Source organism: Bombus bifarius, unplaced genomic scaffold (assembly GCF_011952205.1).
Source record: "Bombus bifarius isolate JDL3187 unplaced genomic scaffold, Bbif_JDL3187 scf7180000009432, whole genome shotgun sequence".
NCBI lineage: Eukaryota > Metazoa > Arthropoda > Insecta > Hymenoptera > Apidae > Bombus > Bombus bifarius.
The window spans coordinates 591,298-606,006 of NW_022885113.1; the positions used below are offsets into that span (position 1 = coordinate 591,298).

General features: G+C 32.8%; 4 protein-coding genes across 5 annotated transcripts; 2 read left to right on the top strand and 2 right to left on the bottom strand.

Annotated features, from left to right (window-relative positions):
• Positions 1–204: 204 nt before the first annotated feature.
• On the top strand, positions 205–4,618 carry LOC117215183 (uncharacterized protein PFB0145c-like). Its single transcript, XM_033461598.1, has one exon. It carries the CDS (start codon positions 668–670, stop codon positions 4,601–4,603), a length of 3,936 nt encoding a protein of 1,311 aa, XP_033317489.1. The 5' UTR covers positions 205–667; the 3' UTR covers positions 4,604–4,618.
• Positions 4,619–8,445: 3,827 nt separating this feature from the next.
• LOC117215188 (26S proteasome non-ATPase regulatory subunit 9) lies at positions 8,446–9,484 on the bottom strand. The gene is made up of 4 exons (XM_033461605.1): positions 9,338–9,484; positions 9,089–9,188; positions 8,826–9,010; positions 8,446–8,749 (listed from the first exon to the last, which is right to left on the bottom strand). The coding sequence occupies exons 1-4, from the start codon at positions 9,446–9,448 to the stop codon at positions 8,522–8,524; spliced, it is 624 nt and encodes a 207-aa protein (XP_033317496.1). The 5' UTR covers positions 9,449–9,484; the 3' UTR covers positions 8,446–8,521.
• A 243-nt stretch (positions 9,485–9,727) lies between these two features.
• LOC117215184 (tetratricopeptide repeat protein 30A) lies at positions 9,728–14,705 on the bottom strand. Of its 2 annotated transcripts, none has more exons than XM_033461600.1 (9): positions 14,455–14,705; positions 13,354–13,419; positions 12,942–13,280; positions 12,734–12,869; positions 12,479–12,643; positions 12,122–12,390; positions 10,449–10,856; positions 9,974–10,358; positions 9,728–9,898 (listed from the first exon to the last, which is right to left on the bottom strand). In XM_033461600.1, the coding sequence occupies exons 1-9, from the start codon at positions 14,485–14,487 to the stop codon at positions 9,756–9,758; spliced, it is 1,944 nt and encodes a 647-aa protein (XP_033317491.1). In that variant the 5' UTR covers positions 14,488–14,705; the 3' UTR covers positions 9,728–9,755. The 2 variants fall into 2 exon arrangements, with proteins under 2 accessions (XP_033317491.1, XP_033317490.1); XM_033461599.1 differs by lacking the exon at positions 14,455–14,705 and adding an exon at positions 13,628–13,889.
• On the top strand, positions 10,852–12,535 carry LOC117215187 (nucleolar protein of 40 kDa-like). Its single transcript, XM_033461604.1, has 3 exons — positions 10,852–11,019; positions 11,101–11,219; positions 11,320–12,535. The coding sequence occupies exons 1-3, from the start codon at positions 11,016–11,018 to the stop codon at positions 11,989–11,991; spliced, it is 795 nt and encodes a 264-aa protein (XP_033317495.1). The 5' UTR covers positions 10,852–11,015; the 3' UTR covers positions 11,992–12,535.
• Positions 14,706–14,709: the final 4 nt, after the last annotated feature.

Consider the following 14,709-nt stretch of genomic DNA (forward strand, 5'->3'; position numbering starts at 1 on the left):
AAATATCAAAGTAGGAAAGTATCAAATACAGCTTCAATATAAAAATTAAGTTATAGTTATATGTATATGGCGAGACCGTGATTATCTAAACTAATTATGGTACATGCTGTTCGGATAATCGAATAACTTTGTTCTCATATGGCAAAATATAATTTATTTTCATCTATTGTATAAATATTACTATTAAATAAGAATAAAAGCTATTGCAGAAAGTAAAGGAGAAAAAGAGACAAGAAGTAAGGACAGAGGTAGATGTTGATAATAATTATAGTTTATAAAATTTGTAAACCAAATCCTATTCTATCCCAATTCATGGCCGCTAGGCTGAAATAAAACTATCTATCGATACAAAATCAAAAGCTTTTGAGTAGAAACGTAACAGTTTCTATTCTTGTTTTTCAATCTATCTTACAAAGGATCATTTGCAAATTTTTCATTAATCAATATTCCGTTAATTCTTCTACTTGACTATGTAAACAAAATCTACATAAAGGTATTTTTGCATCACTTTCAGCACCGTCAATTCAACCGAGCAAAACTCGGCCAGCGAATATATCTCTGACGTAACTGGATCGTGATCAGCACACCGACTCGGAAATTTCAGTTAAAATTAATCGAAACGAACATTTTGGTTTCACTTACATGGTAGGCAGACGAATATCTAACAATGATGGACGCATATCTTGACAATTGTCTATCGATCGAGGTAAATAACGATAACGCGTTCAAAGAGAAGTCGAGAATAGCACACGTCGCAGCTACCACACTATGTAAGATGAATAGTATAATGAAGCAGATGAGAAACTGGCGAGATGACCGTATGAAATTACGATCCAACATTTGGCGGTTGAAGCTAGCTTTACGAGTCGCTGCAAGAAACACGGACGACACTTTGCACGCTGTCCGATTGATCGAACATCAAAGAGCAGAAATCAGACGGCTAGAAACGGTGAATAAAGATTTGAAAAAAGAAATCGCTGATATTAAATCGGCTCTGCTAAATGGAGACTACGTTACGCGAGAAACCGCTTGGAAATCCGATGATAAGATCGTGGAAGTTAAACAGGAGTACTTAGTCGAGAGAGAACGTTTGAACAACGAGATTCAATATCTGAAAAGTCGGTTGAACGAGGTGGAAGAGGGTCACGAACACAGTTCGGAAGTGGAACACTTAAAATGCAAGCTGAAGCACTTCATGATGGTCGACTACACTATGGAAATTATATTCATCGATATAGTTAACAAAGTCGCCGAGACAATAGCGAATCTATCCGAGGAACTAGTGAATGTAAACGATCGTTTGCACAAGTCGCAAACGAAAAACGATAATTTGTACGTCGAGATCAATAAACTGAAAGCTGTGATAAGATACAGAAATGGTAATCTCACGGATTATCGGAAGAGAATTGTTGAGCTCGATAATCTAACGAAACGTTTGAAGACAGAATTAAATAGATTCAAAGTTAATGACGGCAATAATTCTTGGAACATTGACTCGAATAGTCAGAATAACCTTAATAATATCGAACGACTGGCAAAAGATTTAAGAAACAAGTTAAAAAACAACCATGAGGCACTGCTTGCTGGTGGCGATCCGGATTGCTTAAAATATATACAGAAAATCATCGAATTGAGCGTTAATTTAAAGCAACTGCACATCGGATTTGCAAAATTTAGTGACCAACTTAATCCATTATCTCTAGGCAAAGTAATGAAATCTAACGAGTATTTGAAACAACTTGCAACATTGGATTCGACTTTAAAGGAAATCGACGTCGAAATTGATAAGTTAAAGAATAATCATATAAACAACCATTACAGAATTGGCGGCAGCGATGGTCTAGAATACTTAATCAAAATAAAAGAACTCGAGACGATCATCGAGAAGACACGGTCGACCATGAATAGATTGAATCATCGTGCGGAAGGAAATTCAAACAAATCGAAAGACCTTGAAGAATTGGAAAATTTCGTCGGTAGAGTGTGTCACGAGATTAAGCAGTTGGAAGTGATCGTCGTATCCAGCGATCGTCTAAGTACATTCAAGAGAATTGATCAGTTGGAGGGTTTGATCGTTCGATTAAAGTCGGAACTGAATGAGAAAGACGCCCATATAAACGTTCTTGACCAGGAATTGTTCGGTACTAAAAATTTGTTGGAACAAAAAAGAAAAGAATTGGAGCATACACAGAAAGAGATCGCCATGATAATAGAAGATAACAAAATTTCGAAGTTGAGAATGAAGATGATGGAGGAGAAAGCGTTGGAACTCCAGCGTGATCAGGAGGATTCGAGAAAGGAGCTGGTACAATTACAAAAGATGGAACGCGAAGCGAGCTTAACGAGAAAAAAATTACAAAATCTTCAGAGCGATAAGGAAAGATTGTTAAAGGAAATGGGAAAAATTCGTGACGCCGTACAAAAGAAAAGCGAGGAAGCAAGGAGCGTTCTTATCGAGAGAAACACGATGGAGAAAGCATTAAACGCCAAGATCACGGACTTGACACGAAACCTTCAGATTACTTTGAAGGAAAATAAAAAATTAAAAGAAAATGAAAATGCAAAGCGTTCGGAAGAAGCGATGGAGAGAATGAACGCTGAATTACAACAACTGAAGGTGGACTTAGCAATTTCGAATGAAAATTTTGATAATGCGAATCGCGAAATTGCCGATCTGAAAGTTAAATTGCACCATTTTTCTGATGCTAAAACAAGACTGGAAACGAACATTTTTCATTTAGAGTCGAAAAAAGAGGTGCTCGTGTATCAACTAGGAGCAGAAAAAGCTACCGCCGATGAACGACTGAAAGATTTCACCAACTTAAAATCCGATTACAACGAATTAGACATCAAAAGGGCGAATCTCGAGAAAGAAAAGGAACAATTAAACGCCAATTTGACGAATATAAAGATCGAAAAGGAGCTACTAGAAAAATCCGTAAATCACGTTCGCACCAAATGTACCATGCTTGAGGACAAGATTGATAAGTATAAATATGAACGCGACAGTCTACTCGAAGAAATCAGAAACTTTAGAAGGAGCAACGAACATTTAAGTAACAAATTGGAAGTTACGCAAACAGAATCGAACAGGACCGGCGACAAAATAAAACAATTAGAATTTGAAAACTCGAAACTGCACGACGATTTAAATGAACTGACTTTAAAGAAAATTAGCTTCGAAGACCGCGTGCAAACACTTCTGTTAGAAAAGAATCAACTCGCAACACGTATTAACGAACTAGACAAGAACGATGTCACACTAAACAATCTATTGAACCAAGTTAAAACGGTGAATGAACAACAATCTGTTGTCGAATTAAACAAATTAAAAGCGGATTATAGTAAAATGAGATCGGAAAACATGACTCTACAAACTACTCTCGATGAGGTAAGACAAAACAACGAAACGTTGAGAAAAGCAACCGAGGAACTGAACTTGAGACTGAATGAAATTCACAGCGAATGCAAGATATTGGAGAACCAACTACAAATTTTAGAGGTGATGAACGCCACATTGAAAAAAGAAAAACAATTGTTGGAACAGGAGTACACGACCAGTTTACGATCCAAAATCTCCAATATGGAAAAAGAGGAAACAGTGGCGTATAGCGAGTCGATTTTTAGCCAACAAAATGAACAAATCGTGGAGCGTGCAACGAGAAAAGCTGTCAATAGCAAATCTGGTAAACGCTTGAATGACAAAATAAAATTAATGGAAGTAAAAGAAGAACTAAAGAAAGTGATTGTAGAAAACGAATCGTTACGATTCGAGGTATTAAACTTGAGGAGTCAGAACTTTGAAGTTAAAATGCAATTGGCTTGCACGAAGGACGAGCTTCGAAAGCAGAAGACTGAATTAGTAGAGAACGAAACGAATGGAATCGTGTTTAAACCTATCTCAAACAAGCTAGAAATCGTGAATCTTTATTATAAAGAGATCAATAGTTACTTGAGTCATGATATAAATAATACAAGTGCAGTAACACGTATCAGTCAGCCAGGTATATGCCCTTATGACAGGTCGACAACGGAACAAGCCGGAACGCAAATCGAGAAATTAATGGAAATTGCGAACAAACTAAAAGTGCAGAACATTGCCCTAAAAATGGAGATAAATTCTCTAAGATGCAGCTTGGTTGTTAATTTCACGAAAGACGAGAAAAGGAAGGAAGAGCTGCGAATCGCGACTGAAGAAATTCAAGCATTGAAAACGGAATTGACGACACTGAGGGATGAAAAAGAGTCGTTACGGGTTCGGTTGGATACAGCGAATTCGAAATTGGATCGGTTAGAATCTGAGAAAACTGCTTTGAAAAATGAGCTATGTGCCTTAAGGAAAATCAATTCCGGTCTCAAACACAAAACAAGCGAATTACACTGCGCTTATCAAAAGTTGAAGGAGAAGAGTGTAGAATTTGAGAGCTGTATCATGAGAGCGATTAATAAAATAAAGAGATATACGATGAGTGCGGATAATCTGAACAATCCAAGTGATTTGAAAGATCTTTTAAAAAAGTACATCTCGAGCGAAGAAATTTTATATTCAATCGAACAGAGAATAAACATAGAAGATACATACAAAAATTTTAAGATGATGTAATTCGATAAAATTATTTCGTTATAATGAAATAAATTGATAGAGTATGTACGTAACTACGTATAAAGAAGACAAATTGTAATATAGGGCCTATTTTTATTTTTAGGCAGTTTTTTTATAACAAGTGAGCTAAGTAAGTTAAATATGTATTTTAATTTGATTCAATCCTGAAAGCACAGCATTTTATTTACTGTCACGTTAGGGCTAGGTTAGGGTTAGTTTAGCATGGTTGAGGAAGCTGTCGAGATGGTATCGCAGATAAAATACCTGCGTCTCATCATCGACAGCCACTGGACGTTCGAGCCGCACTTTGACTCCTTAGTCCCAAAGGTGTCGGCAGCGGTCAACGCTTTGTGCGGTCTGCTGCCGAACATCGGAGGGGCAGGAATCGCGGTGTGCCGACTATACGAATGTGGCGTTCAGTCCCTAGCGTTGTACCCCCATAACGGAACCCCGGTATGGGCAGACGATCTGATGGCGAGTCGCCGCAGCATTCTGCTCTTAACACGTTGACTACCACGACACCGACTTCGGGTGTCAGCAAAGTTTCTGGTCAGGCCACGTAACCCATATTTAGGTGTCGCTTATTTGACTACTTGCGAAGGATCGTCGTAGGTATTTGAAAAGATATTCTGTAATAATAAATTGTTAATTAATAAATAATTGTAATAATAATTGAATTGTTATAAAATAAAAATACGGAAATGGTTTATTAAAAAAATTATTTAGGATGTAAAACTTTAAAGCATTCTATACATAGCTGAGATTGGTCGGGACAATTTGGACAATAAGTTGTTGTTTTCTTCAAATTCTTTTGTACCTTTATTCGGTCCATTCGACGTCTTTTATTTGCATAACATAGTTTGCATGCACGTCTAATGCTTCTTCCGGAATCATTTTTCCGAACGGCAATATTATGCTGACTCCGTCGAAGACAAGGATTTTTTGTATTTTCAGACAATCCTAATAATTTTGCAACTATTAATTGTCTAAATATTCTAATATTTATATTTTTTCCTGTTACAATTTTGTAAACCGTCAAAGCGTTTACAACAGAAAGAATTGAATGCCAAGTTTTCTGTACCATTTGATTCCCTTTCTAATTGTGGTGGCATAAGAAACCATTTGGTCGGAATAATCTATACCACACTTTCCTTCATTATATTCAACAACAGCTAGTGTTTTTAATGTTGCGAACAAATGAAACGAAACCACTGTGGAGAGGACAGGGACACGGCGCAGCACACGTTGGAATTTTGTCCGGCGTGGGAGCTGTCCCGCTACACCCTGCGTCTCGTAATAGGCGAGAGATTCGCCCCATCGGCGATCGTGCAGGTAATGGTGAGTGGGCAACAGGAGTACGAGGCTGTTCGCTCCTATTACGAGCAAGTTATGCTGGTAAAGGAGCGGACAGAAAGGAAGAGAGAGAGAAAAGCTCTCACTCTTGTAGAGTAACACATCTATGTAGAGTAACTCGGACGACGACTAGCAGGCGCTAGGGGCAATGACCTCCCCTAACGCCACAGTTAATCAGTTAGGTAGTTTACAGGATTGGCTCAGCGAGAAGTTGCGGGCAGTGCACCGGCAGTAATTCGCAAGAGGTCCCGGGGCACTCCTATCAAACGCGTAGGTAGGCCATCGTGGAGTTTTAGTGGAGTTCCCCAGAATCCAGCGGAGTGTCCATGAGGATTTCTCCACATATAAAAAAAAAGAAGGTTAGGGTTAGTTTAGGATATTTGTTACCACTACAAGCGGCCTACACCGGGCACGTCAACGAAAGTGTTATAAATACTTGCTAATTACAAACAGATTATTGTATACGCTTCTTTTGTACCTCTCATCTAACATATTCGTTCATTGCTCATTCCTTTTTCATATTGTTTTAATTTAATATCTGTTTATTCTTTTTCCATATTTAAAGAGTACAAATAAAACGAAACAAGGAAATTTACCTTTGCATTTAGAAATTGATTTTACACCGATAGATCTGACATTACATAATATGTATATGATACCAGAGAAGATTTCCTCTCATATACATATATAGATGGAGATGGAAAGAAGTCCTCTGAAAGGAATGCGAATCTGATTGGTTGTTTTGACATACTCAATACAATCGTAAAGTTAAACATGCATATTGACCAAAAGTATCGCATATAAAAACAGAACAAGGCAGTAACGCGTAACGATGAGTGATATAAGGCCGTATGTAAGTACATACTTACCTCCCTTACCCCTGTGCCGCCACGGTGGACTTCTTCCCATTTCCGTGTTGTACAATCTATGTATACGTGTATTAATAAGAATGTACTTACATACTTGCATACTTACATACAACAAGGCACTTTGTGTCTCACGTTCTGAAATACCGACCTCGATTCCTTTCTTAACCCCTGTGCGATTTGCTACGGTAAATATAGGAATCATCTAATACTATATTAAATGGATAACATCGCATGTGACATAAAAATGGTAAGGGGATCAGGTAACTCTCAAAACAAGTCGTGGATCATGAAAAAGCATTGCATCGATTACATGTCACGTCTATTTTGTACTTCGTCTGCGATATAATGTTGAAAAGAGTGTAAATTTAAAGACATTTATGAAAAGTTAGTAAAGCATAAAATAGTCTAAAATTTCGTACAATTCGTAAATAGCTATAATAATAAAATTCGTAATAGTATAATAAACAAAATTCGTAAATAGCTATACATATTTTAACTACATCTAAATATAAAATTTAAATGTGAAATATGGAACATTAAACCAAACAATAATTCAGCACTATTTTGAAGTCAGAGATTGGAAATAAAAGTATTTCGACTTTACCTATAAATCACTTCATGTTTAATCAAATCTTCTAATATTAACATTAATACAATTTTCTGCAAGCAAAATTATTTTCTATTATTAACAATATAACATACATAAATACTAATATCTAAAATCACTTTGATTCATTAATACATATATCTTCCCAAATCATAAAATCCAGTTGAAATCCAAACAATATTTTATTATTTGTTTTGAAAACTTGTATCTTTGTATCTGTTTCTCTGTAATATTGAAATATATATTTTATGAGCATCATATGAATCATCATATCATAATATGAATAGCTTTTATATTATTGCTCATAAGATATGTATTTCAATATTGTAGTAGGTTTTAAGAAGTAATGATTAATATTTACATAATTATAAAACTGTGGTCTGTTTACTAGTAATTGTTCTTTGTTTATAGTTTTTGTTTCATTTAAAAAATAAGATAAATTATCTTGTATTTTTATGTTTGTACCACTACATTGAACATCATCAAAGAGTATTACTGTCTGTTCTTGTTCACGTGGAGTTATAGTTACTATATTGGCAGAAATATCTACACTTTTGTCCTCCACCACACTTCAAGCAATATTTCAGAATTATAGAATGGGTATAAAGTATAAACAAGCAACCATAGACATTGATCAGATTACTCAGAAGTATTAGTTTGACTTAACACTTGATATCAACAAAGAATTAAGCTGAACGTTGCCTATACAGAAGAAATGTTAATAAATAAGTTAATATACAGTAATAATACAAATTATAACTTACAATCAATGAGAAATGCATCATGCTACTGCTTTTCAGTATCTACTGATGCTTCCTCGAATCTGCTTGACTTTATAGCAACTCACTTTAAATACTAAAATAAAAATTCATATTGACAGATTATATGTACTTAATTTCAAGGTCTCTAACTATCCAACATCTTAGGATTATACCTCTAACATTTATTTAATGCCAACTCCAAAGTCATTACATAGAAAAAATATACTATGAATGCAATAATTATAAACGCAATAATTTATAAATATTCTTTTATTGACTAATATACACACAAAGCCAACATATAAATAAAAATTTCTCTCACAAAGCTTTATCTTTCAACTGACTCTATAGGTATTACATTGCAACCCAAAAGACCATTACCAATCCAAGGACGTGGAATTAAAGTCAGGGCTACAATATTAGATCCACGTTTGATTTTTATATTTACTGTCTTATATCTGCTATTTTGTACCAAAGTTCCAATATCTTTTAACGATTTAAAATTCCGACAATCAATGGAACCAAATTCTAAGATGAGATCATCAACTTGGATTCCCTATATAATTTAACATTTGTAAATCACAGTTTCATGAGTTTAGAAACATTATGGAAATCTAAAATAAATTTTTTACCGCTATTTCTGCTGGGGAACCTGGGGATACTAAATTCACTTTCAAGAAAGGATCCAATTGTGCATTATCTTGAACAATAGCTGTAGTTGCAAGAGAATTTTCTGCTTGATCTCCTGCTAGGGCATGCAATTTATGCAAACCTTCTTCTATTTTCTTCATCAATGTTTTATGATCATTTCTGAGACCTAATCACTTAATAATGTACTAATAAGTCCAAGTTAGTAGAATCTCATGCGAGAAAATTGCGTAGTATTTAGACGCACATATTATCTTATGTCTCACATGTCTCACTTGGTAAACATCAATGTCATTTCGTGGATATCCCTCGCAGTCCACCAGAGGATCATCCATGCCAACATGATTCTACAATTCATACATATGTATAAACATTCGGTCATTTCCTCGAAAATTTGACACATCATTCTAGTATAAACTATATTATGTTTATTTTCAATAACGTCATTAAACAGATATTCTGTGCAAATTTAAAATATATCAATATATGTACATACAATATCTAAGATTTCTTTCAAAGCCTTCAAATCCGATTCAATTTTATCTTTGTCTTTCATAAGCTGAAGAACGTAATCCTTAGCTTCCTGTAACTCCATGTCGACCACCATTTTCACTAGACTGACGTACGCAGTATATCATCAAGTATGTAACTTGAAAATGAAAACATGAAAAATCATTTTTAAATTCTCAATGCATTTTCAAGATTTCACTTTCATAAATTAAAAACGAATATATAACCAATAAAATTTTTTTCTAGATAATGAGTAGTACACATTTAGATGTCGTAATTTGTAATTAATATATTTTTATATACATTTCGATATAATATTTCAATAATATTTTATAAGTTTTATACATATTATACATATATAAATATAAATAAATAAATAAATAAATAAATATATATATATGTATTTAAGACATCTGCAATTTCAAAAATAGGGCTTTCAAATATCGCGCTTCATAAACAACCGTTTGCTTTCCATTTGGAGTAATAGAAAACATATCTTGCATATCAAAAGGCTCTTCTACTACTGTTACCACGTCCCTTCCGTAAACTAGAAAGAAAAGTAATAATATTTCAACAATTGTACGAAAATATTGTTAAATATATAAAAATCGAAAATACATACCTTCACAGTGTTCTAAAAATTGTATACACTCCTGGAGTATAGTGTCTTTTAAAACTACTAATTGTTTAGCCAACTGTTCTAAAAGGGATAGAAAACACCTCTTCGCGTAAAACCAAGTATCTGTTCCTAACTTTTTATTGTAAGGTTCCAAACTTTTCATTACCCTAGATATACCGAATTCGTAATTTCCTTTAGAACAATATAAAGTTCCGATTACCAAATTCACAATACATAAATGAAATAATTTTTTATCTTGATCCTCTCGTGAAACAACTTGCTCTTCTTTTTCTATCTTTTTCATTAATCCTTCAGCTTCCGCATTTTGGGATGTCATGATATAACTTACACATAAATTAGCGAGTACTATAGCGCTCACATCTAAAATCTAAAAGTTTTATAATATTTAATAATTTCCATATTAACATACATATATGTATAGATCGCACTATAAAAAGCTAAGGATGAAACAACTAACATTATCATATCTTTTTCTAACAATTGGCTCATAAAATCCCGTTGCTTCTTTAAACTTATTTTCTTGCATAAAAAGAGTGTGAGCTACATTTAATTTCCATATATCATGTTCATTGCAAAATTCGACGCTTTTCCTAAAAATTTTTTCGACTTGCGTATAATTTCCAAGTTCCCAGTAAATTTTAGCCTGTGCCATTAAAACTGGAACATATCTTTCCAAAGCTTCCTCGTAATCATTAACAGCTTTTTTAACAGCGCTATCGTCATGATTTAATCGTGCTTCCTGAACTCTTTTTGTTGCTTTCCGCAATATTTCCATATGTTTGTTACCGAGATCGTCAAATTTGCGATATGCTTCTTCTGGTGAAGTTTGTTGTGTGATTAATGCATCCAGAAAATCATATAAATACTGAAAAACAAATATTATTATAATTACAATAAAAATTTTCATATTATTTTTAATTTTCATAAATTTGTATTGAATACAAGAATATACTAATAACATTTTCATTTATCATTCTCTGCATTCTAAAATTCATTTTCTTGCTATAGTCCTGCATTTAGCATTATGAGTATGAGTAAACCTAACCTTTGCATCAAGTTTGACTGATATTTATCTGTTGTTGTTGCTTCTTGCCTAAATACATTTACAGAAATGACAAGGTGCAAATTAAATCAAATATTTATTGGAGAAGTTGCATCTGTACAAAATTATGGAGCTTTTATCAGAATTCCAGGTTGTTCCTTCCAGGGATTGATACATAAATCACAAGTATTAGAAAAATATATTCGCAATCAATTAACTTATTTATATTCTACAATACAATTAGTTTGTATTTTTGTAATTTTATATGTTTTCATAATTTCATTAGGTAAGCTCTGCTCATATCAATAATGTTGGAGAAGTTTTGCAAAAAGGAGAACGTATATGGTGTAAAGTTATTCATATTGGAGATGATGGCAAAATAGGACTATCTATGAAGCATGTAAATCAAGGAAATGGTACAGATTTAGATCCAAATGGAATACAGCTACAAAGAGATGTGCAAAAGAAAAGACCTATAGAAAAACATGATCGTAGAACTATACACTTAGAAGCAATCCTTAATACTACATGTATGAAATGTGGAACTGCTGGTCATTTATCTAAAGACTGTTTTATGAGTCCTGATGGAAAACGGTATGAATTGATCCCAGAAATTGAAGAAAAACAAGACGTTATACAAATACAAAGTGATATAAGTAAAAAAGACACAAGACATAAACAGAAGAAACTAAAAAGGAAAAAGAAAGCAAAAAAAATCAAACAAGATGCACTTGATAGTGATTCTGATGAAAAAGATGTAATTAAAAAGAAAAAGAAGAAATATTCTAAAGACCAAAAGAAGAAAAAGAAGAAACATGAGAGTTCTTGTAGTGATAAAAATTCTAGCGATAGTTCTTCTAGTCATGATGTGAAAGCTCATAAACGAAAGCATTCAGAAAGTTCAGGAAAATGTACTAAAAAGTGTAAACATTCAAAAACTAAATATGCTAGTGAATGAAAGCATAAAAACTAGAATGTAAATTTAATCTTCATGCCGATTTTGTATATTTTTAAATTATTAAAATATTTCTCTTGAAATATCTATTTTACAGTGTATCTAACAATATAATAATAAAAATCATACTTACTGATGTTAAATATTTATAGGTCAAGTGTACATTTTCAGCAAGAACATCTGCTGCTAGATCATAATATTGGTATTTGCAATATAACAATAATAAGTTTGCAAAAGTTTCAGGTGGAAATGGATTTTGTTGTAGTAAAAACTGAAGTTTCTCAAATCCTTCACTTGGCTTTGTATCCATATTTATTAAAGCCTGATTATGCAAAGTAACAGCATCAAGTTCTTCCTCAGATCTAGGAGGCATATCTGTTAATGCTTCTTTTGCTGATTCATCTAAAAGCAGTAAATAAAGAGCATGGAATATTAAATACACTATGGAAACTTAAACTTAAAAAATTAAATTAAACTATGGGATGATTACAATTTTGTAATTGATATTCTATGGCTGCTTTCAAGTTAAATGCTTCTGTTAAAGCTGTTTCATGAAGTGTTAATGTATTTCCAACACTGCGTACTTCTATACCTTCTGTTGTCATACCCACTCCTAATTCTGGATGTTCCCTTATTCCTTGTTCTATAATATCCGCTATCACATGCATAATATGTGTTAATATAAAATATTATATTTTAAATATTTGCTTATGAACCTAATGATTTATAACAATATAAATGTTACCGATATGTTTTAATGATGCAGCATATTCTTTTAATTTAAAATAACAAAGTGCCACATTGTATGATAAATGAGGCTTGAAACCTACAATTTGCAATGCATTTACAAATTTTTTTAAAGCTTGTTCATACTGTTCCTCCTAAACAAGAAAGTAGTATACATTATTACGTAAACAGAAATTTTACTTCTTTCCCTTTAGTACTTTTTGTACCTTATATAGAAGACATCCTAAATTAATTTCTGTATCAACATCATCCATTGGACATTGATCTACAAGATTTTTCGCAGCAACAACGTCTTCTTGCCCATATTTTATTGCTGCCTGTAGTTTCTTTACTTTAAATTCCAAATTGCTTTGATTAATGATGTTGGAACATATTGTCCAAGCCTCTTGATACATACATGCTTGGTGTAAAGATTGAGCATGATACAACTTATATATACTTTCATTAGGACATAATTGAACTAACTTTTCATAACATTGTGCAGAAGCTATGAAATCTTGTGTATAAAAATAACAGTGAGCAAGGAGAGACAAACAAGGCCTAGACTGTAAAATAAGTTATTAGCACAGAACATTGATATTGATAAAGAAATTGATATTTCAACATAGTCATACATACAATGGGGTAAAAATCTAGAAGAATAATCAAAACTTTTATTGTTTCTGAATATCGTTGTTCTTTAATCTGAAAAATTAATTTCCGTACTGTACTTCGATATTTAAAAAAATCGCTTTTAAAATTTATCATTTGACTTTAACACATATATGCTATTAAAATATTAAATTGTATACTTGTAATTAAAGGAATAAATTTTTAAATAGTTAAATAATCTCTAAACTTAAAACACTGACTAAAGAAGTAATAGAATTTCTGACATGTAAGTGAATTGTACCATTGAATAAATAGCTTTTGTGTATTCTCCATCTTTAATATGCACATTTGGTATAAAAGTAGTCATCTTTTTAGGATAATTTTTCTATTCACAAAACATTGAATTGTCTCTATACAATAAAGTTTTAATGACCTCACTATGTTACACGTAATATGTGTATAGTATATAATGTTATGATACAAGAGGAATATCGTAACTATAGAAACAACTGCTTTTTTGTAAAGGAAATCAAATCTCATATATTTAATACTATGTATTTTAAAAATCAAAATATAAGGAACACAACTCAGTCACGACATGATTTTTTTTATAATAAATAAGTATCTACAGAGATTTGTTATTTGTAAAACATTTTCTTACATTTTGTATATATGTATTATATATTGAGTTTATATAATATTACAATAATCCCACTATGTACATTTATGTATCAAATTTTTATGTATTCATTTCTTTGTAATTCGAGCTTAGCTAAAATAAAATTACATGAACAACAACGTATTTATTACTCATTTACATTTAATACAGATCCCTTTTTGTATTGAATAACAAACTTTTGTTCTTTAAAATATTTACATATGTATTACTCATAACATGATATAAGAACGGCTTAAAACTAGATGCATAATTAAAGTCAAAGATCGTGTCCGTAAATTGCAAAATGTAATGAATTTATATTCTTGATCGCAAAAACATGAGCATAAACTAGCGCCCTCTTAAGGACAATGAACAGTCAAAATAGTAAATATATACTCGTATATCTGACTTTTAAATGAATTTTCAAAGAGACTCGATGCAGAGTATAAGTATGTATATAGGACCACATAACACGTAGTAAGAACGCAAGAACTAAAGAACATCGAAGCATCCGTGTTTCGATTGTCGTTTCACCAATAGTTTTTTTGCGGATCCGATAACATACATATATGTAGTATGTAAACCAACGACGATTCGTACGTACTATAAGTGGTATAAGCACTGCAGAGTCTCGATAGCGCACTAGTACTATACGCAGATTGAGTGCGTGTGTGACTTCCCTCGTTGGAGAAATGTCGTCGGCACTCGTGGCCGCTAAATAAACG